Here is a 24,186-nt window from a genome sequence, read left to right as displayed (position 1 = left end):
TGTGATGTTTTCTTTTCCAATCCCAGTGCATACCAGGACCCAAAGGAGAGCCAGGCCTCACAGTAAGTTCAACTCCTTTAATGTCTGACCACACACCTCATTGTACTGTAGGTATTGCAGTAGTCTCGCGTAGCCAGACAACTACTCAACAATCTCCGAATGGAGCATTTGGAAATTGTGGGAGGCAACAGTCTGGCTCACGAGACTAGTATTATTGCAGTGGTGTAAAACCCATACTTTGCTCATGTTTTCTAGACAGAAGACATCATCGCGCTGATCAGAAAAATCTGTGGTAAGATCTCAACCTGGCTGCAATAACGAAAAAAGAAAAGAATAAAAAGATGCGTCCAGCGGTTTATTTACTAGAACCAGACTGATATGTCGGACCTTATTTGACTTTTTTGATGCCATCAGTAGGCTCGATTTTGAAACACCTAGCGTCAATATTTTGGGCATTATATGTGACATTTTTCATGTGTTTATTTTTTATCTATCAAAAAGTAGTTTGTTTGTTTTTATTTAATTGCTTATAAGTTAAAGGTAGGGTAAGTGATTTGCTTTTTTTAAATAAGTGTTAAATAGCTCTATATTCTGATAGTACTCATTGCTATAGAGTGTTTGTTCAGTATTAGGAGTCTCCTTGTCTCTCCACCTCTTTATTAAACAGAAAATGCATTTTCGTTTCAGTTTCAGTTTCATTTCCAATTTTATCCAACCAGGACAGAGAACTCAATCAGGATACAGATTAAACAAGTGAAATTGGAAGTGATGACACTAAGAAATGAGCAGACAAAATTGGAACTGGAACACTATACAAATTAAGCTTAAAAATGGGTACTTTCTCCTGATTGGCTGAGATTTTGACACCTACCGAAAAATGTATTTTCTGGGAGACATCTGTTACTGAAAAAACACTCTATAGCAATGATTACTATCAGAATATAGTATTTTAACCTTTTAACAAAATACTTTTTGTTTTAACCAAAAAATATCACTTACCCTACCTTTAAATAGAAACTTGAATCAAGTTTTTCAAATTGATTAGAGCATTTTTATTTTGACAAAATATCAGTCAAAACATGGTCATTGGTGGTCTAGGACTCTCCAAAATCGGGATTGGACCCACAAATCTGCTATCGGTCAGGCTCTAATATTTACAAAACAAAGAAAAGAGGGGAAAAAAACATGCTTTCTTATGTTTTCAGGATGTGGCATCAAATGCAAGCAGAGGCCGATGGAGCTTGTGTTCGTCATCGACAGCTCAGAGAGCGTTGGGGAGAAGAACTTTGAAAAAATCAAGGACTTTGTCACAAATTTGGTGGGGCGCATGACGATCGGGCACGACGCCACCAGGATCGGATTGGTTCTCTACAGCCAGGAGGTTCAGCTGAAGTTCAAGTTAGATAGCTACACAACCAAAGAAGATATCAAACGCGAAATCAGGAAAATGCCCTATTTGGGCCATGGCACCTACACTGGCACGGCCATCAAAAAGGCCACTCGGGAAGCTTTCGCCCGCGCCCGGAATCAAGTCAAGAAAGTAGCCATTGTCATCACAGATGGACAGACTGATAAGCGAGAGCATGTTGATCTTCGCACTGCCGTGAGGGAGGCGCAGGATGCGCCCAATTACATTGAAATGTACGTCGTGGGGATTGTCAATTCCCTCGAATTCCCCGATCCCTTACAGAAGGAATTCTTGGAATTCTTGGAAGAGCTCAAACTCATTGCCTCCGAACCAAAGAAAGAACATCTGTACACTATTGATGACTTTGAGGACAATAGTTTCATTGGTGATTATGTTTTATGATCAATGTATGTGTGTTAATGAAACAACACAGCAGTCAGATATTACGTAGCTTTGTTACGATCAACATGTCTTACTTTTATGAATGGCCTGGCATTAAGTGATCTAAAAAAATTTTTTTTATCTGCTTTTCAGCCCTGGAGAGTACACTCCTCAGTCAATTCTGTGAAGATGAAAACGGTTTCCTTGTCAATCGTATCATCGACGCCTATGGAAATGGCAACAATGGGTATCGTAACAATGGATATGGAAAGGAGAACAATGGACATAACAACTTTGGGAATAACGGCCATGGCAATAATGGCTATAAAACCAATCAATATGTCAACAAGGATGTTGCTTACCCAGTACCAACCCCTACACGTACCGATGGCCAGAGCCACATCCGTGGAGATACCTACTTACGGCCCATCAGTGCTGATCCCCCGCCAGCCCAGGTCCAACTTAATACTCCTTAATAATCCTACAAGCGTTCATCTTCTATATATAATATTCAAGTTGTGGTGGGTGGGCAGTATTAGTTTGTCTCTGTGCCCGGGTTATCTCCAAATATGGACATGCTCGACATCTGTGCAATTTGGCTTGCTTTGTTAGGTTTCTGTTATGTGTGACGTCAGACTGGAGCTCGATCAGCGAGAGAGAGAGAGAGAGAGAGAGAGAGAGAGAGAGGGAGGGAGATAGAGAGAGAGAGAGAAAGTGAGGGAGAGATGGAGGGAGGGGGAGTGAGAGAGGGAGAGGCCTATTTCAACCACACAATAACCAAGTCAATGCTAGGTCCTGATCGACGCTTCATTTCATTTTCTGCTTGGTTATACGATAATTCACCTCTTATTATTTCAACTGCACATAACCCTTCTCAACTGATCATTGCTCATTTTATGCTATCATTTTAAACTATAGGACGAGAAAGACAATATAGGTGGGGATTTGGACTCGTGGACTCGTGTGCGTGGAGGCAACACTGTGGTGACAACCGTCCTGCCTGAAGGTCAGTGGTGTAAAGTAACTAAGTACATTTACTCAAGTACTGTACTTAAGTACAATTTTGAGGTACTTTTACTTTACTGGAGTATCTCCAATTGTCTATACTTTTACTTCTACTCCACTACATCTCAGAGGCAAATATTGTACTTTTACTCCACTACAATTATTTGAAAACTTTAGTTCTAGTTAATTTGCAGATATAAATTATTACATATAAAATATACATTAACCACTTTAGTCCTATTTTATACATAGGCTATTTGAAAATAGCCGATCTACAAGCTCACAGTGACACGTTGTGAGCTTGTAGATCTGCTATTTTCAAACATTTTAGTACTTTTACTTTTGGTACTTTAAGTACATTTTGTTACCAATACTTTTGTACTTTTACTCGAGTACATTTTGAGTACTTCTACTTTGCAGAATTGATATTTTTACTTAAATAAAGTATTTGAGTACTTTTTCCACCACTGCTGAAGGTGAGCAGCAGCTTGATTTAGTTTAGTTTGCATATTTTTCAGGCCCATTCCATTATATTTAGCGAATAGCGCTGCAGTGGAGCCTATGCATAGCCTGCCTAGGATGTGTGAATCCTCTCGTTTACACTGCTGTTCATGGGTCACAGCAGACATTCGTCCATTGTAAATAGTTCATGTCGTTATCTGTTAATGATTAATTAACTGTCAAGAAATGTTGATTAATGATCTCGATAAACCCTAGCTTGATTCAAATCCATGAATGGCGTCCCTATTTTGGTTAAGTAGTTAATACTTTGAACCAACAGGTATATTCTCAGCTAAAACCAAAGGATAATAGTAATAATAATAATAATATAATATTACTACTCCTACTCCTACTACTACTACTACTACTACTACTACTACTACTACTACTAATAATAATAATAATACATGAACAGTTAATCATGTACTGTATCTTACACTATTTCTCCATCAGTTCCTGATCCCCGCTGTAACCTGACTTTGGAACAAGGTAGCTGTCGTGTTTACACTGTCCGCTGGTACTATGACAAACACGCGAATGCATGTGCACAGTTCTGGTATGGAGGCTGCGGTGGAAATGACAACCGCTTTGAGATGGAAGACCAATGCAAAAATACATGCATTCGATCTAGAACAGGTAAACCTCATTGATCCTTGACAACAAAACAGCTTGTACATTTTTTTAAAGGAATTTGTTTATTAAAGGCGCACTAGACAACATTCAACTAGTAGTTTACAGCACCTTTGATGCATAAGGTTAGCTAGCGCGTTAATTTTATAAGGCAGCAATCATGTAGTCTGCAACATGGTAACGTGATGGCTGCTTTACAAGAATACATTTAGGGTAAAACGTACCTTTATTTGACAGGACAGTAGGCTGACAGGAAATGGGGAGAGAGATGGGGGGGTGACACACAGCAAAGATCGTCGGGATCGGGAGTCGAACTCGCAACACGCTGTCAAGCTGGGTTACCAGCGTATGTGTTATGCGCCTAGACTGCTAGGCCAGCGAGTGCCCGGAAATTAATAGTTTTATTACACACATTTTTAAAATCTCTGTGGATAGTTCTCTTTTCATTATTCATTTTCATAATATATTTTTTGTATCTATAGCCTTTACTACTGATGGTTCCGAGATCTAGGCAAAAAACAGGGGTGAACTGGCTGGCCCCATGCTTTGGAATAGCCTACACCTCTATATTACGGCCCAAATCCTCGCTTAAGACCCACCTTTTCTCCCTGGCTTTAATCTTAGTTGACCCTGCCGATGCTCTAACCTGTTTTTGCCTTTTATCTGTGCAATGTTTCTGTTGTGCTTTTGGCATATTTTCTGCTGTGTTGATTTTAGATTTTTAACTTGTACAACTTGTACATGGTTGTTTAAAATGTACTTCACACATAATGTTTGATTTGATTTAATGTCTTTTTCTTCATTCCTCAGCTTTATAAATGAGAGGAAGAAACTCATATGAAGATGCCCCTGAAGGCAACCGAAACGGAGAGGATTCTGTGAACTTTCTACTTCAGTAGAGAACTTATCGCTTTCACCTGTGTTTGTCAAATCACGTCCTCTATCCGTTTCATATGCAAACACAAAGTTGAAGCAAAAAGCAATGCTAATGGGAACTGAATTCATAAGAAGCTGCTAACATATCACTGCTTATTAGTAACTAGCTACTGCTAATATATGGCTGCAGAATTAAAGTCTAGCCAGTATATTGTTACCTCACACATGTAAAGTGTAAAATATTCTCAGTGAAACTTTTAGTCAAGGGCTTGGCTATTCCTCAAATGAAGTATAATCTTCAGAAAACATATTACCATTTCAGGTTAACATTATTCTTATACCTCAGACCATATGCTGTTACAGACACTGAATTTATTTTTGTACTGTATTTGTTCTAGTGCAAGACAGCTAATACATGATTTACCATGTTTTTGTATACTTTAAAAAAATGTGTGCTCTGAATATTTCTGTTTGTGTTTTCGTTGTTGCTATTGTTACAATGTGTTCATTTTGGATGTAAGTAGCCCTCACTGAAGGTTGATTCTTTATCTTTGATGCAGGAGTATTTCTGAAAATGTATGTATTTTTTATTTCAGGATTCTGGATTTGATTTTAATACATCCATTACGAGTATGCCTTTTAGCATTTTTTTTTTTTTAACATCTGAATATCTGGAAATGTTTTATTAATAAAAAAATATAAATTAAAACAAAGTTGCATTTTTATGTTACCTGTTAAAACCAACAACAGTATTCATAATCATCATCCTGATCATCATCATAATAACAATGTGCATGGGCATAGGCTACTTTGAAATCTACACTCGTTTTTATTTTTTATTTCAGTTATCTAAATTATATATATATTTTTTTAGTTTCCGTTATTTTGTTAGTTACAGCAGCCATGAGTTAAAGAACCATGAGGGTCCCTGGACCCCAATTTTAGACCCACTGGTGTAGCAGTGTTTCCAGTGAGCCAACATGCACAAGATCAGCACCCTAACTGTTTGACCAGAATGAAACAGAGCCTTCATTAGTATCATTGGTAACACCTGTGAATGTCCTCACAATATGGCTGCTGTGCATAGAGTCTATTTATAACTATAATAAATCTTTCCCCAGATTGAGCACACAGTGGCTTCATTTTCCAAGGCGTTGGGGTTTGTTTGAATACAACCACTAGACTAGAGCATTGGTTCTCAAAGTGGGGTCCGGGGACCCCCAGGGGTACTTGAGGGAGTTCCAGGGGGTCCCCAGCTAAATGATGGACAGGAACCAAATGGACCCTTATGGGTCTGTAACTCTGAGAGTGTACAAATGGAACCAAATGGACCCGATTTGTACACTCTCAGAGTTAAATTATCATTGATTTTACAATATGAATTGGGGTCCCAGAGATAGAAATGCCATTAAATGGGGGTCCGTAGCCTAATGCATGTCAAACTGGGGGTCCTTGAAATTATTATTTTTTACAGCTAGAGCCGTAAAAATCTTCTCTTATGGGGGGTCCCTGGCTTATATTTTCAAATGGGGGTCCGCGGGCTGATAAGTGTCAATTTGGGGGTCCTTGACATGAAAAAGTTTGAGAACCACATGCACTAGAGGGCGACACTATACACCACCATAGTATACCACTCATTTCTTTGTCGCATGCCGTTGACGAATGTTTGTAAGTCGCTTGAAAACTACGTCAGACGTTTCATTCGGCTCCATGGGAACTCATGAGAGGAAGGGATTTGAAACACCTCCCCAGCAGTGGAAAGTCATTTAATGTATTCTCTCATGTTCCTAGAGTAATCTTTTACACTTAGACAGATAGCCTCACAGGTTATCTTGACGGGCAATACAAAGTCATCTATTACAAGTGTCTGAGAGAAACTTTGCAGAACAGAATGAGCCAACAAGGAGCAGCGCTTCAGAGCTACAACAACGAGCTGGTCAAATGTAAGTCACATCGCGTGTGTGTGTGTGTGTGTGTGTGTGTGTGTGTGTGTGTGTGTGTGTGTGTGTGTGTGTGTGTGTGTGTGTGTGTGTGTGTGTGTGTGTGTGTGTGTGTGTGTGTGTGTGTGTGTGTGTGTGTGTGTGTGTGTGTGTGTGTGTGTGTGTGTGTGGTACAAACTTCCTTCACTGAGCCCATATCACTTGAGCGCATATCGCACACCTGTCAATTTGTGTGCCCATGTTTTATGTTTGATTGAGTTGCACGCACGCACACACACACACACACACATTCACACACTCCCATCACTGCAGTACTGAGGGAGGGCACCTTAACAATACACAGAGTTACATCTAGGCTACATCCACACCACAGGAATTTAGCTGACACTATTGTCCAGTACATTATAAAAACAGCTGTAAATCGACTGCCCATATAAACATGTCTTGTTGTTCCATTCCTATCTGTTCCTGAGTTTCATGAACATCCATTTGAGTTGTTCTGTGTGCAGACAGAAGTTGTGTTTCACAATATAATTTGATGGCACAGTGTGACATCATAAGTAAGTTGTACAGGAAGTAATTAGGTCGGAGAGGCTTACTGTCGGTATCAGCCAAGAACGCGGCCGTCTCTCCCTGGTTCAAGTGACATCACAGAGGGCACAGATCACACAGATCACAGATGGCACTTGTAAATCGCTCTGGATAAGAGCGTCTTCTAAATGCCCAAATTGTCAATTGCAATATATTATCTATATCTCTCCATTCCTGAGATATGATTATGTCTTCTCTTCTTGAGCTTGACTGTGACCTTTGGCCTTTTCAACCCAAAAGGTTGAAAAGGCACTGATCATTCCCTATTAACCCATTAAGACCTGGAACGCATCTGTGTCACTTTTTCATTTGAGCTAAAAAGCATTATTTTACACTTTGGCTATTCAAAAATAGCAGATATACAAGCTCATAGCGCGGCACCGAGTGCCGCGCTATGAGCTTGTAGATCTGCTATTCTTGAAAAATCGTGAAAATGTGTGCAAATCTTTGAATACATATTTTTTTAAAGCGAACATTTTTAAGTCGAATCTTTACTTCCGGGGGGTCCCTGGAACAACATATTTTCAGATGGGGGTCCGCGGCCGAATACATTACATTTTGGGGGTCCTTGACATGAAAAAGTTTGAGCACCACTGATATAGAAACATACGTTTTTTCAGAATACTGTTGGGATTTAGAAGACATTTTGTAGAATCGGCTTCAGGGTTAAGTTTTCGTTCTTTTTTTTTTAAGTTGCCCGGGTGGCGCAGGAGAAAAGTTCCTGCCCACCACTAAGGAGACTTGGGTCTAATTTTTTTCCTAGGCTTTCGCTTGGGTGCCGCCCCCACAATATACCTGTCCCTAACCTTAACCCTAACCTTAACCTCACAGAAACTAAATGCCTAAACCTAACCTCAAAACCGTGCCCCATCCAAGGCAAAATCCTTGGAACAGAGGGAGACTCATGGAGACTTGGGGTCAGGTGAAAAAAAAAAAATCAGTTGGCAACTAAAAACGTCATGTGTATTGGAGGACACATGCTCATCTACACCCTCCCACGTGATCGACTGTAAGGGTTAGCGGTGACGGGGACTATACGTGTGGGGGGAATTGGCATAATGGCTCAAATGGGAGAAATACTGTTGTTCACACACCCATACAGAGACAGTGAGCGATTACAATACCCTGGCATGCAATGCTGTGGGCAGTGTAAATCAGACAATGGTAGAATATGGTTCAGTGTCTTAAGGACACTTGGACTTAATGCCAGGAGGAGCAAGGAATTGAACCTGATTGTCTCTGATTAAAGATCAACGATTGTACTCTACACCCCCAGCTAGTTTTCACGTGACAGTGAACTGAATCCATCAGTTCTCAATGTATCGAATAATATCGACGTGTTTGAGAGCAATTCTATTACGTTCCTTCCCTCCCTCAGGTATTGAAGAGCTGTGCTCAAAGCGGGAAGATCTGAACCGTCAGATCCAACAGGAGGAAGAGGAGAAGACCCGTTTACAACATGATATCCGCGTCCTCACGGAGAAACTGTCCAGAGTCAATGAGAGCCTGGCCCGCCGACTGACCGCCCGTACCGAATTCGATCGCACCATTGCAGAGACGGAGGCTGCCTACATGAAGGTGTGTAGCTCTGTTGTAATGGATGCTAAAGCTGGGTGATATGACTTCCCACTCAATATATTATTTAAAACCTTTGCCTTGATTACGGTTAATGAACAATTATTAATTAATCGCAAGAAAGAAATTGTGAAAATGTCGGTTGTAGATCGGCTATTTTGGACAGTGGACACCCGGGCAAGCCGGAAGCACCACAGTGGATTTGAAACCACAGTCTCTTGGGTGGTGGACATGAATTTTACCCCTGCACCATCTGAGCACTTCATCACCATTTTATTAAGTAACCCAGTTTACCAGGTAAATTATGTACCTGGCATCTTCAAAATAACATGCCATCTAAATTACCTTCTTACCTTTGTGGTCAAGAAAAACAAACCTAAGAAGAAACAAAACATCACAATAAACGAGTAAACATTATCTTGGTCAGTCGCTACTCGCTAGGGGATGAGGTTGAGTCTGAAGAGGGTAACCATTGTGTTCCACAACACACAGGCTCATCCCACATTGATATTCACCTCCCTGTGCACCTCTACTATTAGACAAACAACCCCCCTCAGCTTCACTTATTAAAGACAACAGTGCAGGGTCAAATGCCTGGGCCCTTATGTGATAGTACCACATAATAAGGTTGAAGTGGGAACACTTCTACTATGCTGTAAAATCACTTGGATGTGTCAGTGTGTTTTACTTGTTGCTATATGGTTAGTGCTCTTATTCATGCTAACAGCATAAATACAATGATTTAATTTATTTGTCTGTCAATCAGTATTTATTCAAAAGTAACCATTTTGAATAGTGCTATGTATTATTCCAGAGATGGGTGAGGTGTGTATTTGTCATTCCTGTCTCATCATAAACACTTTATTGCAGAGTACAAGGTTCATCCAAAGAATTTGCTTTGGCATGTGACGTCACGCTCTGTGACAACCTAACATTTAAATGATTAACGCATATTTGATGCTTAGTGACAACCTAGCTTCAGTCCATCAGAGCGTTAGCGAGTTCTCTCTAACGCTCTGTTAGGAGCGGTTCTCCTCCCATGGACTGAAAATTCCACTACCGCCATACGGAAATTTATTTTAATTACTCACCTGCGCCCTCTACAGATCTGGTCAATATAAATTACCATTGACCAGATCTGTAGAGGGCGCATGTGAGTAAATAAAATAATTTGTTTTGATGAGCAGTGAAATCGTTTACTTTATTTTTTACTACATCGCACTGTAGTGGAATTTTCAGTCCATGGGAATAGCACCGCTCCTAACAGAGCTTTAGAGAGAACTTGCTAATTCACAAACGATGTACCAAAGGGGGTTTCTATCTATATGGCATATAGAGCAACAGGACATTACAGATCATATACATTTAAAACACTTGTTCTCAAAGTGGGGTCTGGGGACCCCCAGGGATCTTTGAGGGGATTCCAGGGGGGTCCTCAGCTAAATGATTGATATGTAGGAACCAAATGGACTCTTGTGGCTCCATTTGGTTCCATTTTTATGCACTCTCAGAGTTATGGGGGTCTGTGGCCTTAATGCATACCAAACTGGGGTCCTTGAAATGAAAAAAAAACATTTAGCACAGTGGACTCATGAGCTTACATGGTCTTTTCTATGCTCTCTCTCTCTTAGATTCTGGAGAGTTCTCAAACCCTTCTGAGCGTACTGAAGGAGGAGGCGGGAAACCTCAGTAAAGCAACGGAACCCAGAGCCAAACATCACTAATGGCGAAAGATTACTTGTCCCCGACCACTGCAGCATTCCCTCCATTCGCAATTATATGGACTATTTTCTATGTTTTATTTTACTATCACAAGTACTTGTTTTTGATTAAATAAATTATTCTAATTAACATTTCATAGATTGTCGTCATTTACATTTACTTACTCTTTTTTTCCCCCTGAAAAGTAACGTTTTGGACATACAATAATTCTGCCTGACTACTGTAGACTCTACAGTATAGTAGTTTAGCCAATAGCCAAAAGGCAAATTTGTCCACACTTCCACAACATGATTTTAGACTAGAGGACTCCTGGATCTGTGGGTGTCAACTGGCTCTGGACAAGGTGCAGTACAATCTGGGAACCCATTCGGTTCAAAAAAACAAACAGGAAACATGGTTATTATTTTGTCCAAACTCAAAACTATATTCTACACTCCCTTCTACACAAATCAACATATTGTGTCTGTATAATTTCATCAACATTAATCCCTCAACTTCTACAGATTCCACTCACTTCTATAATGACTAGCTGGATTCCAAACATTGCTGGCCTGGCGGAGACCTGTGCTCCGAGGAGCACTTTTTCTCGTTCAATTAAGTTTTATTGTGTAATATTATGTTCAGGTGTATCATTTCATTTTTTTTCTATTCTGTGACCCACATACTGTTTAATTTTACTAGGAAAGGTGAGACTTACATTCATATGTACAGCACAACTTAACACAAATTAAGAATTCCCAAGGGCTAATTTATACTTCCTTGCGACACGATTCTCAGTTCAAAAGTGATACGTTGTCCGACTAAGTATAAACTTGCCTTCAGACTCAATAGTACATGTTTATATTGTATACAGAAAATTGGCAAATTCGAATTGTAAATTCAATTCAACTAGATGATGGCATTGTGAGAGTCATACAGATTCATGTTAACCTTCTGTTCAGTTGTTCAGTTTTCTGTTCCCTTTGTCGACATGCAGAAGTTAGCGGCGAGTTAAAACCATGCAAACCCTATATACTTAGTTGACTGAGATTTATTCTTTGTCCACTCCTGTTTCCCCTCTAGACCAAATAATCTCATTGCCGAAAATACAGTAGCTGATCTACAAGCTCACAATGCATCACAACACTGCATGTTCGTGCCAGAAAAGGGACGCTGCTAGGGTTCATGTGGTTTTTGTCTTCTTTTTTTTGGAAGAAATGAGCAGGGAATGAGGTACTAGCTTTTGTACTTGTCTTATTTGCTGCTGTGGCCATTATTTATAGGCGAGAAGTGACTGTACAGCTGGTTTGATGCCACAGCTTGCAGGGAGTTCTGACTCCATACTGTATATATATCATCATATTCAAGCAATTGTTTATTGCTTGACTATTGACTATTTAGGTCAAAATGGCATGCTTTTGGTTCAATGAGAACACGCACACAAAATCGTTTTAAGGCCCGTTTCCTTTGTCTCAATTTTTTTTGTGTGCTTTGGAAAAGAGTAACTCAGTTAAGTTCAGTTAAGAGAAACTGGTCATAATGGTTGTGAATGAACTGAATTGTTTCAATGGACCAAAAGCAAACAATCGTTTGTATTGATGTAGCCATCCGGTAGCTCAACCAGCAGGGGTGTGTTTGTTCACAGTCGGGTTAGTTTTCTCTGACACAAATGAACATTTTCAAGCACTTTTTGCACCCCTCAGGACCACACCACCTGTTAAACAGTACCCAACAAGATGACACAGACAGAGGGTGGGTGTCCAAAGCTATACGAGTGGCATGCTTCCTTCCGCATTGGCAAAGTAGGTAAAGCGAGTCGAGGCAAATGATTTGGCACATGTTCCCGATACATACATGATACATGTAATTCGTAAACAGTTTTCAGAGCATGTTAGCATCAGAGAGCATTGGCAGCGAAGGGAGGAGTGGAACAAAGAGGCACTTCTGAGACGAGAGACACAGGACTCTGGGACAGATTGCAGTTCAGGTGTTATTATTCACCACATCCGGTAAACAGGAATCCATTCTTCTTTATGCAAACATGGTCAGAGAGATCCATTGGATGAAGTTGAAGGATATAACCCCATCAGCATCAGTGTCCATCGTCTTGAAGGTCTTGGACATGGTCTCTAGCCGAACCAGGCAGGTGACAAAGTTGTCAAAGTCGACGGACAGGTCAGCCTCTGTATAGCGCAGGATGATGAGCTGGAACAGGTGGTTGGTCAACTTAAACCCTGCTGCTTCATGGGCCATTCTCATCTCATAGGTCAACTCATGGTGCCTGACTTGTCATAGTCAAACTGCCCGGAAAACAGTCCAAGATATCGTTTAATCTTCTCCCAAAGAACATGGAACTGTTACTCTGTCAGGCCCAGCTTCCCACTGCCATCCCACTGAATCCATGAGATTTATGTGGGACATAATACATTTGTACGTTCATTAATTAATTCAGCATAATCTCCTGTTCTACACTCCACCCCAGTTGGTGGCGGTAATGCACCTCTAAATAGATTTGCCAACCCTCAAAGAAGCGGTAGCAGTGTTGCCATGTCGGCTTATTATAAGCGACTTTGAGCTTCTTTTTCTGTAAAGTTTTTTGTTGTTGTACATATTGCTAGTTGCGGGTTGCGGTTTTTGGGGCTTTGTTCTTAAAGTATACTTGCTTATTTAGGCTTGCTTCCAAATGTTTGTAATTTTTTTTCAAATATTTTCATAAATGTTTTTTTTTTGCCAGTGAGCATTTGTGTTAGAATGTTTCAAAACATATTCCAAATATTGCAAGAGTTTTTGAAAATAGCAGATCTACAAGCTCGTCGTGAGCTTGTAGATGGGCTATTTTCAAACAACAACCGACGGTTTAAAGTGCTCATGTGACCTAAATAAGTTGCCCCCTTTGGGCTTGTTTTCCTAGACCTGCATGGTTGCTTATTTCTATCACAGAACCTGGCAACACTGCTAGTACTTGTTCCCTTCTGTTTGCACAACACACACAGCTAAGCTAACCTTGTCCTGTGTAACTAAACTGTTATTATTATTAGGCCTCCTGTTACAGTACAGTCTGACGGTCAACAACAATGACACACTGGCTGTCTGTCACAACCGACTGATAGAAAAGCTACTGAGTGGGACTCGGAACGTAAGAGATACGCGTTTTAATATGCAAGCTAACAGCAGAACCTGCATAGCTCTAAAGCTAACAACAGAACCTGCATAGCTCTAAAGCTGCTAACGCTATAGCTCCTTCACGCAGAGCATGTCCCCTGCAGTCATTGCTAGAACGTTGCTATCAACAACAACAAACAACTATCTGCTGATGCTACTACATTGAACTAGATTACATTGAACTGGATTTTCATGCATTGTTATAACGTTGCTGTCAACAACAACAACTACTGCGACTACATTGATTGAACTAGATTACATTGAACTAGATTTTCATTCATTGCTATAACGTTGCTGTCAACAACAACAAACAACTACTGCTGATGATCAGTGGTGGAAAAAGTACTAAAATTCTCTACTTAAGTAAAAGTACCAATACTGCAGTATAAAAATACTCTGTTACAAGTAAAAGTCCAGAATTCAAAATGTACTTGAGTAAAAGTACAAAAGTATTGGCATCAAAATGTACTTAAAGTACCAAAAGTAAAAGTACTAAATATTTGAAAATAGCAGATCTACAAGCTCACAACGCGTCGCGAGCTTGTAGATCGGCTATTTTCAAATAGCCTAGGTATAAAATAGGGCTAAAGTGGTTAATGTATGTTTCATTATATCATAGTTTATATCTGATAAGTAACTAGTAACTAAAGTTTTCAAATAATTGTAGTGGAGTAAAAGTACAATATTTGCCTCTGAGATGTAGTGGAGTAGAAGTAAAAGTATTGGAAATTGTAAATACTCAAATAAAGTACAAATACCTCAAAATTGTACTTAAGTACAGTACTTAAGTAAATGTACTTAGTTACTTTCCACCACTGTCAACAACAACTACTGCGACTACATTGATTGAACTAGATTACATTGAACTAGATTTTGATTCATTGCTATAACGTTGCTGTCAACAACAACAAACAACTACTGCTGATGATGATGATGCTGCTGCTACTACTACATTGAACTAGATTACATTGAACTACATTTTCATTGTTATAACGTTGCTGTCAACAAAGAAACACTCTGTTACAAGCACTGTTTTCATGCATTGTTATAACGTTGCTATAACGTTGCTGTCAACAACAAAACACTCTGTTACAAGCTAAATTCAGGAATTCAAAATTGACTTGTGTTAAAGTATAAAAGTATTGGTATCAAAATGTACTTAAAGTACCCAAAAGTAGAAAGTACTCATTATGCAGAATGTCCCATTTCACAAGTTTTCAAATGTATAAAATGTATACAAATCTTTTGAAACTAGCAGATCTACAAGCTCACAATGCTACTGCTACTACATTGAACTAGATTTCAAAGCAGGGCAGACAACCATCAACATTATTATGTCTTATAATGTTGATGTGTATGATGCATATTGTTTGTATTGACTGTTGCTAACATGTGATGAAGCAGTGGTGGAATAAGTACTCAGATATTTTACTTAAGTAAAGGTTGCAATACCACAATATAAAAATACTCTGTTACAACTAAAAAGGCCTGTGTTCAAAATGTTACTTGAGTAAAAGTACAAAAGTATTGGCATCAAAATATACTACTAAATATACTACTGTACAGTACCACAATTAAAAGTATAAAATGTTGGAAAATAGACGATCTACAAGCTCTCAACGTTGCGACGCATTGTGAGCTTGTAGATCGGCTATTTTCAAATAGCCTATGTATAAAATAGGGCTAAAGTGGTTAATGTATGTTTATGATATAATAATTTACATCTGCAAAGTAACTACTAACTAAAGTTTTCAAATAATGGTAGTGGAGTAAAAGTAAAAGTACTGAAAATTGGAAATACTCCAGTAAAGTAAAAAAAAAAAACCCTCAAAATTGTACTTAAGTACGGTACTTGAGTAAATGTACTCAGTTACTTTTACACCAGTGTAATGAAGTCACCCACCCAGACCTGTGTGACGTGCGTGTCGTTCACAGACTAAGCCATCCAGATGGTCATCATGTCGGGCACAGCCTCTGTGCTGCAGCAGTTTGTCAGCGGCCTCAAGAGTCGGAATGAAGACACCAGAGCCAAGTCTGCCAAAGATCTGCAGCATTATGTGACCACAGAGCTCAGAGAGGTAAGTCGTGTAGCAGTAGGCGCTCTCGCCGGTACACATTTAACCCATTAAGACCTGGAACGCATCTGTGTCACTTTTTCATTTGAGCTAAAAAAAAGCATTATTTTACACTTTGGCTATTCAAAAATAGCAGATATACAAGCTCGTAGCGCGGCACCGAGTGCCGCGCTACGAGCTTGTAGATCTGCTGTTTTTGAAACATTGAGAAAATGTGTGCAAATTAATATATTTATATTTTAAAGCGAAACATTTTAACTTAAATCTTTGCATCTGGGGGTCCCTGGAACAACATATTTTGAGATGGGGGTCCGCGGCCAAATACATATAATTTTGGGGGTCCTTGACATGAAAAAGTTGGAGCACCACTGATATAGAAACATACGTTTTTTTTCAGAAAACTGTTAGGATTTAGAAGACATTTTGTAGAATCGGCTTCAGGTCTTAATGGGTTTAGTGGACGATTAATTGTCACTCAAATAATTGCGATTAACGATTTAATTGTGTGTTTGGCGTTGAATATTGGAAAATTGCACATGGGGCAGATATGACAAATAACTGAAATATACCAAAGAAATTATTGACATATTTAAGCTTGCAAAGCTTACAAAGCAGAAATAGCAGATCTACAAGCTTACAAGCTCGTAGATCAGCTTTTTTACATTTTTATATACATTTTAGATTTTTTTTTCAACATGGAAACGATTATGACGATTGTTCAAAAATATTTGTGATTATCTCAAATATTTGCGATTGGACGATTATGTAATAATTGTGACAGGCCTATGTAGTAGAGATCATCAGACCTTCTGCACTCTGCAGACGTGTTAGTTTAGACCCTCCAGAAAAACGCGGGCAAAAATCCTTGATTATGCGATGAAATATGTGGGTTTTTTAATGTGATTTCATACGGTGAAATTGTGTGAAGTTGCAAAATATGCGGAAAGTTGCGAAATATATATTGCATATTATGTGATGCGATGCGCATATTATACGATGCGATGCAATGCGATGTGATGCGATGCAGCCTTTCAGAATTTTTTTTTTTACCCCTGCATAATTATGCGCTATTTTGCTGATTATGCAGTCGCATAATCACATTTTCCTGGAGGGTCTAGTTAGTATGTGCTGTGTGAGTCCAAAGTTATATATAATATAAACTTTTCATATTATGAACTCAAGTCATGTCTTGTGGACATGATGATACCATATCGTTGCCTGTCGGACAGAAACCTTGTATCTCCATATTTCAGCTTTTTAAGAATTAATGCCTTACTTTGGCGTGCAAGAGTGTCACACAAAAGTAGCGGCAGTAGCAGATGTACAAGCTCACAAAGCCTCGTGCTGTGTCACGTTGTGAGCCTGTAGATCTGCTATTTGTGCTGTTTTAAAAAAAAACGTTTGAAAGTGTTACTGGGTTTTATACATATTTTCTAACCAATGAAGTATTAACAAGAGCTGGTGACTAAGTAATAACTACATTGCATCCATTGGAACACAGTTTATTTTTTCCATTTCCTGAAAAGTAACCGCTTTGGACGTACAAGGTTTCTACACGACAGCGACAATATCTCTGTACAGTGTTTTCTCAAAGCTGTTTGTTTGTTCTGATGTTTGATCCAATCTTCCTCAGCTGAGCCAAGATGAGGCCACTACATTCTATGATGAGCTGAACCATCACATCTTTGAGCTGGTGTCCAGCTCTGATGTGAACGAGAAGAAAGGAGGGATTCTTGCCATTGGTAAGCCTTGTCATACCTCGCATAACAAAGTAATGGTTACACCCACAATACGGAACTTTGTCAGTGAATAAAGCATTCATTTGACTAATGTGTATGGTACAGTATGTGAATACAATATAACACAACAGCAGTTATGAGCTTGTATATCTGCTGTTTTTGAATAGCCAAAGAAATCTAAAAATGACACGGATGCGTTCCCGGTCTTAACACATTGAGTGCCAAGAACGCATATATGCGTTCTTTGCGTTCTTTTGAATCCATCACTTGAGTGCCAAGAACGCATATATGCATTTAAAAAAAAAAAAATGTTTTGACCCAAAGACCAAGGATATGATTTTTTGAAGATTTAAACTCCCATCCACTTCCTTGTTAACTTAAAACTTTAAAATTCTGTATCTCGGCTCCTGAGTACTTTTTTTTTCTCAATGAAAAATCTCTGGCATAAAACAGCTAAAAAATCTGAAATAACTCTGGCATTCCATGTGTTAATGGGTTAATGGTTCACTTAGCCGTACCTTAGCAGTTGACCTTGGACGTGGTTGTAAGTGGTTGTCATTGACGATGATGATGGTGATGTGTTCCAGTGAGCCTGATTGGGGTCGAGGGAGGAAATGCCACCAGGATCAGCCGCTTCGCCAACTACCTGCGAAACCTCCTTCCTTCCAGCGACCCAGTGGTCATGGAGATGGCCTCCAAAGCCATGGGCCACTTGTCCATGGCGGGGGATACTTTCACCGCAGAGTACGTGGAGTTTGAGGTGAAGAGGGCACTGGAGTGGCTAGGGGCGGACAGGAATGAAGGCCGGCGCCATGCTGCGGTGAGTCGCTTAGCAGAACGCAGCCCGTGTTGTTTGGGGCTGTGTTGTTTGTTGTTGCAGGGCTGCTAAGGGTGTGTTTTTATGTATATGGTGAAAATAGAGATGTCTGCTGTGAGTAATTATGATGTAAGACTAGCATAAGACTTTCCCATCCCACTGCAGTGTTTCTTTGTTTAAACAGATTTTAATTCAGAACGAGTTTTCTACGATACTGACAAAGAAGTCTCAGGATATGCACGGGGATTCGTATGATTGTGATTGCTATACATTTGCAATATATTGTGCAGCTACTGTAGTTGGTATTACCAGGGATTTAGGCTATGACATGTTACATTACCCGGGAGCAGTATGGGTTGGCGCCCCAGCCTGCGTCTTCCGTGAGGAAGAAGCCCAACAAACCCACGGTGAGGCCTTTTAGGAGGGCCTTTCAGGCAAGCCGCAAGTGGAGCCTGCAGTACCACCACGGCCCAAGTCACCATCACGCCGGAGTGAAATGTTTGGAGCGGGGTAGTCTGGTGCAACGCTCAGGTCCTGGAATGATCCTGAGATCCACATGATTAGATTGTTTTCATGGTACTGCAAATGTTTGCTTTTGCTAGCTTGAATGAATGGTTCCCTGCAATCGTGAAATGTATTTTTTCTCCTTTGCCGTGCAGGTGCTGGTGTTGAGGGAGTTAGCAGTGAGTGCACCCACCTTCTTCTTCCAGCAAGTGCAGCCCTTCTTTGACAACATCTTCTATGCCGTATGGGACCCCAAGCAGGCCATCCGAGAGGGGGCGGTCTCAGCCCTGCGAGCGTGCCTCATCCTCACCACACAGAGAGAGACCAAGGAGATGCAGAAACCGCAGTGGTACAAAGTAAGGCATCCTTCTTTCCTGTCCCACTACTGTTTTATTGTTTGTCATTATGAAGTGACGTGCGTCGATACGGACTGTATAGAGCTGCAACAATTGATTATTTTCGTAGTGATTATTTCTTGGATTACTTTTTAGATTATTCGAATAAGTAAGAGGCGTGATCTTCTTTTGCTATCGTATAAAAAGAATAAAATAATCCACAATCGATCATTTTATTCTTCTTTTCTCTAATTGATTAGATCGCTTAGTTCGATTAACTGTTGCAGCCCTAGCACTGTGCTGTATTTGTAAGGGGAACAAATGGCCGCCCTTGTAATGGGAAATCTTGACGTTTGTGCTTTCCCTCGAAGCAAACCTTTGAGGAGGCAGAGAAAGGCTTCGATGAGACCTTGGCCAAAGAAAAGGGAATGAATCGAGAGGACAGGGTCCATGGTGCTCTCCTCATCCTCAACGAGTTGGTTCGTATCAGCAGCATGGAGGGAGAGGTGAGAGGACCTAACTTTTTGCAGCAAATATTGACATAAATATGGATACGCAAATATGCATAGTGAAGCTCTATGCACGTCTCACTCTCGCCTGCCTCTCTCCACTCAGCGGATGCGTGAGGAGATGGAGGAGATAACGCAGCAGCAGCTGGTGCACGACAAGTACTGCAAGGAGCTGATGGGCTTCGGCACCAAACCGCGCCACATCACACCCTTCACCAGCTTCCAGTCGGTGCAGCCGCCGCAGTCCAACGCGCTGCTGGGCCTGCTGGGCTACAGCACGCCGCAGGGCTTCCTCAGCTTCGGAGCAACGCCCGTGCCCGCCAAGAACCTGCTGGTGGAGAGCCGCTACTGCCGTGAACTCATGGAGGAACGCTTTGACCAGGTATGGTACATTGTGGAAGGAGATTGTTTGATAGGAATCAGCGGACCGCCTCTGTTGAACTGGGATGGGAGCTTACAGAGTTGGAGTCAATATGTATGTATGGTAGTGATGCGCGGGTCAGGTTTTTTCATAACCCGCCCGACCGCCCCGCAAAAATGAATATAAATCAACGACCCAGCCCGTCCCGCAACCCGCCTAAAAAAGAGAAACAACACACAAGCAAGTCCATTCAATTGCTTTCCAGAGAGAGAGAGAGAGGGGGACAGAGGGAGGGAGAGAGAGAGAGAGAGAGGGTGTGTTGTGGTGTTTTTTTCTTCTTCCGTGGGTTGACCTGCTCCGCCCGCCCGCGAAAACGTCGTAATCTATAACCCGTCTGCCCGCCCCGCTGTTCAACCCGCGGGACCTGCGGGCTACGGGTCGGCCCGCACATCACTAATGTACGGGATGTACGTATGTACTTATACAGTATGAATGTATGAACAGTATTTGTGTATGTATATGTGTACTTTTTTATTTATGTATTTATTTATGTATATTTGCATATTGGTATGTACTGCATGTATGAACAGCATGTATGTATGTATGTATTTATGTATGTATGCGTATAAGTATGTATGTTCTGTATGTATGTATGAACAGCATGCATGTACTTATGTATGTACGTATGATATGTATGTATTTATGTATGTATGTACGTATTATGTACTGTATGTGAGAAAGACCAGGTAAGGGTCTGATCATCAGTTGTTGTGTTTGTTTGTTTGTTTGTTTAATTTCACTCCTTCAACTCAAAGGATACAGCAAGGATTAAGTAACAGTTTTTTAAAGTGACTGGTTTTACATAGTATACCAATACTCTTAGCCATTCTTGTTGTTATAGCCATAATATGTGTCTCCAGGATAACGATTCATCAAGCATAATGCCAAGTTATCATGTGGATTGGAACACACATGATATCAATGACAATTTGCATATGAAGAAAAAGAGAACTGGTTCTATTGTAGGATACACACTGCTGTTTGTCTTTTAATTTAGGTAACTCTTAAACCAGAATTATCTCAATAATACCTGTCATAGTGGATGACGTCATAGTTTCCACTTTCCCTGGCCTGTTTGATTGCAGGAATGAGGTCTCATTTACATAAATTGTAGTGTTCTTAAGGTGGGCTCTTGCTTTGGCAAGTATGAGTTCTTTGCCTTTTACCTTAAGTATTTCACAACAATTGGTCTTGGTTTTCCAGTGTTCTGTTTCAGAGTTCCAGTGTGGTAGGCTCTTTCAATTTCAGTAGACACATTTTCAGTTGAACTGAACTCTCTAACCCTTCAATATCTGAACCAGACTCATAAGCGTTGTCCTGTATCAGGCCATCAATAATTACATTGTTTCCTCGACCCTGGTTTTCTATACAATCGGTTTTGGATATGATATCCTTGTTTTCATAGTACATACGCTGAGATGCAGTTGTGTTTAAATGAACCAACTTTCTTCCATCTCTCTCACGCAATCAATTTGGGCTTGAGAGAACTGAAGGCTGGATTTGACCTCCTGTACCTCTTTCATGATTCCATTAATTCTAGTGGTTGTAGATTCCAAGATCATCTTGGTGGACATGAAGTTTCCTTGTCTGTTGAGAATTTCCACATAGTAATAATCTTCATCATTAGTGAGTTTTTGTTCTGTTACTACGGGCCATGCGTTACCCGCTGTTTAAAGATGTGATGAAGTCAAATGAATACTGAATACATCCTGGGGCCTTGACAGCCAGTTCAAGCACAGCAGATGAGTAGGCCGAGGAAGAGCACACTTATGTCAGGAAACGCAAAATCCATCCACAACTGTTGGCTGCATATGCTCTTAGCTTGTCACTCAATTGTTGAGTAGCACTTTGAATCAAAAACGTTTAAGTCCATATATAATATAAAAAAATCACACCCAGTGTGAAGTGGGCGGTGTGGTCACAGTGGTCATCACAGTGATGGAAGTTCACTTAAAGAAAAGTAATATTGTGGACCAACCATTGTACACCCCTAACTTAAAAAAACCCATAAATGTGTTTTTTTTAAGTGCATAGTCCTATTTATAGGGCTATGCACATGTGTCATGTGTTTACTAGCCAATCACAGGGCTTGGGGGGGTACAATAGGTGGGGGGGGGTACAATGGGTGGCCAATCACAGTGCAGCAAATGTCGATGTCCCAACCTCACATATAGGGGCGGTTTCACCGCCCAATGATAGTTAAAAACAAATTGGGTTGTCAGGAGCCCAATAACATTCAGCTGCCAAACAGGAAGCGCGTGTGTCTTGTGGACATTGTTACATTTGTCAAGAGACAAAACAATAGAAAAAGACTCCTCTTGGGTTGTTTACCCCCCAAAAAAAAGTCACTGTTGCCATTTATTTAGAAAATGTTAAACCCTCTCATGCGAGTTTTAAAAATGCCTAAATTGTAACCTGGGTGTGTGCATTGACTCAACAACTTTGCTCTTGAGATTGGTGCTGTCAGTAGCACATGTGTCATTGAAGACGTGTTCTTTTTTATTGTGTCTGGGTCAGGTGTGTCGCTGGGTGCTAAAATACAGGACCAGTAAGAACCCTTTGATCCAGATGACCATCCTGAACCTCTTGCCACGGTTGGCTGCCTTCCAGGCTAACACCTTCACAGGTAGGATGTGAACATCTCCCGTCTCCCGTCCCATGCTTCACCTGCCTCACCATTGACAAGTTGAAAACTAATTTAAATACCCACCATTTTTCTATTGCTTTTTGCTCAGACTGAGGTTGCCCCATGGTTTTATTCCACTTGTTGGATTTATTTTGATATATGTTAATATCCTCTTACTGTGTTTTACACTTCTAGTCTTTGCTTTTGTGGATTGTGACATATTGAGGTTATGTTATACAATGTGATATATATGACCTCTGTCCTCCTATCCAGTCACAATGGCTGATGGAATAAAAAATGCACCAGCCACTTAAGAATTAGACCAGAGGCTCTCAACGATGGATTGTTACCTGCCAAAGTTGCACCCTCATTTCAAACCTTTGGTATAGTGTTTTCGTTATGGTGATTAACCCTCCTAATCCCCGTTGCAGACCAGTACCTTTCAGACACCATGGGCTACTTGCTGGGCTGTCTGAAGAAAGAGAAGGAGAGGACGGCAGCCTTCCAGGCCCTGGGGCTGCTGGTGGTGGCGGTCAGGACGGAGATCCATCCTTACCTCACCAAGATCCTGGAGATCGTCAAGGCTGCGCTGCCACCCAAGGATTTTGCACACAAGTCAGTCTTCTACTTCTCCATTATAGACTAGAGCAGTGTGACAAGAAGCTAATAAGGGCCAACCACCTTAAGATCAAAACAGGACAATAAGATCAACATCTTACTTTCATCATGATATTTTCGGTACAAAAATTGCAATACCTAAAAGTAGCACAGCTTTGTTTTCTCTCAACCAATGCTGGTAAAGCCAAAGCATAGTATCTAGCTGCGACTTGATTATTTTTTGGCCGATTATGCTATCAATTACTTTTTCGATTAATTGAACTATGGAGAAGCATGTTTTTTTTATTAAATCAATGAATAAACACAATGTTTTTAAATTGATATTGATATAATTTATTAAATTGATTAGTCCGATTAACTGTTGCAGCCCTATTGGACTTCACGGTCCATTTATGCTACGGGACATGTATAAAATATAAGATGTCTTTTATGTCTGTGTATTGTGTGTATATATCCCATTGAACGTTATGTATGTATCACAACAAGTACTCAAGCCTAGGGACAGGGACACACACAAGAAATTCCCCATATTGGCCCGAACGGTTGGCGTAACCGTCTGGGCACCTAGGCTGGTAATCCAACCTAACCGCGTGTCGCGGGTTCGACTCCCGATCCCGACAACCTTTGTTGCGTGTCACCCCCCCCCCATCTCTCTCCCCATTTCCTGTCAGCCTATTGTTCCTATCGATAAAGGCAGAAAAAGACCCCAACATTTTTTACTTTTTTTCTACCCCATATTTACTTATTTATTTTGTAATATATAATCAATTCA

General features: G+C 40.5%; 2 protein-coding genes across 5 annotated transcripts in view; both read left to right on the top strand.

Moving 5' to 3' along the window:
* Nucleotides 1–6,518: 6,518 nt before the first annotated feature.
* Nucleotides 6,519–10,748, top strand: ssna1 (Sjogren syndrome nuclear autoantigen 1). The gene is made up of 3 exons (XM_080444318.1): nucleotides 6,519–6,744; nucleotides 8,711–8,910; nucleotides 10,539–10,748. The coding sequence occupies exons 1-3, from the start codon at nucleotides 6,693–6,695 to the stop codon at nucleotides 10,629–10,631; spliced, it is 345 nt and encodes a 114-aa protein (XP_080300444.1). The 5' UTR covers nucleotides 6,519–6,692; the 3' UTR covers nucleotides 10,632–10,748.
* A 2,835-nt stretch (nucleotides 10,749–13,583) lies between these two features.
* mtor (mechanistic target of rapamycin kinase) overlaps nucleotides 13,584–24,186 on the top strand; it is a 155,244-nt gene continuing 144,641 nt past the window's right edge. For all 4 annotated transcript variants that reach the window (XM_080445025.1, XM_080445024.1, XM_080445023.1 and 1 more), the window contains exons 1-9: nucleotides 13,584–13,744; nucleotides 15,706–15,848; nucleotides 17,479–17,587; nucleotides 18,172–18,404; nucleotides 19,061–19,261; nucleotides 19,612–19,746; nucleotides 19,856–20,131; nucleotides 22,688–22,796; nucleotides 23,228–23,411. In XM_080445025.1, the coding sequence (XP_080301151.1) occupies nucleotides 15,720–15,848; nucleotides 17,479–17,587; nucleotides 18,172–18,404; nucleotides 19,061–19,261; nucleotides 19,612–19,746; nucleotides 19,856–20,131; nucleotides 22,688–22,796; nucleotides 23,228–23,411 (1,376 nt within the window). In that variant the 5' untranslated portion in view covers nucleotides 13,584–13,744; nucleotides 15,706–15,719. The remainder of the gene's footprint in view (nucleotides 13,745–15,705; nucleotides 15,849–17,478; nucleotides 17,588–18,171; nucleotides 18,405–19,060; nucleotides 19,262–19,611; nucleotides 19,747–19,855; nucleotides 20,132–22,687; nucleotides 22,797–23,227; nucleotides 23,412–24,186) is intronic.

Source organism: Gymnoscopelus braueri (assembly GCF_963280865.1).
Source record: "Gymnoscopelus braueri genome assembly, chromosome: 12".
Lineage (NCBI taxonomy): Eukaryota > Metazoa > Chordata > Actinopteri > Myctophiformes > Myctophidae > Gymnoscopelus > Gymnoscopelus braueri.
The sequence above is the reverse complement of the archived record's forward strand: the minus strand, read 5'-3'. Positions and strand labels throughout refer to the sequence as shown.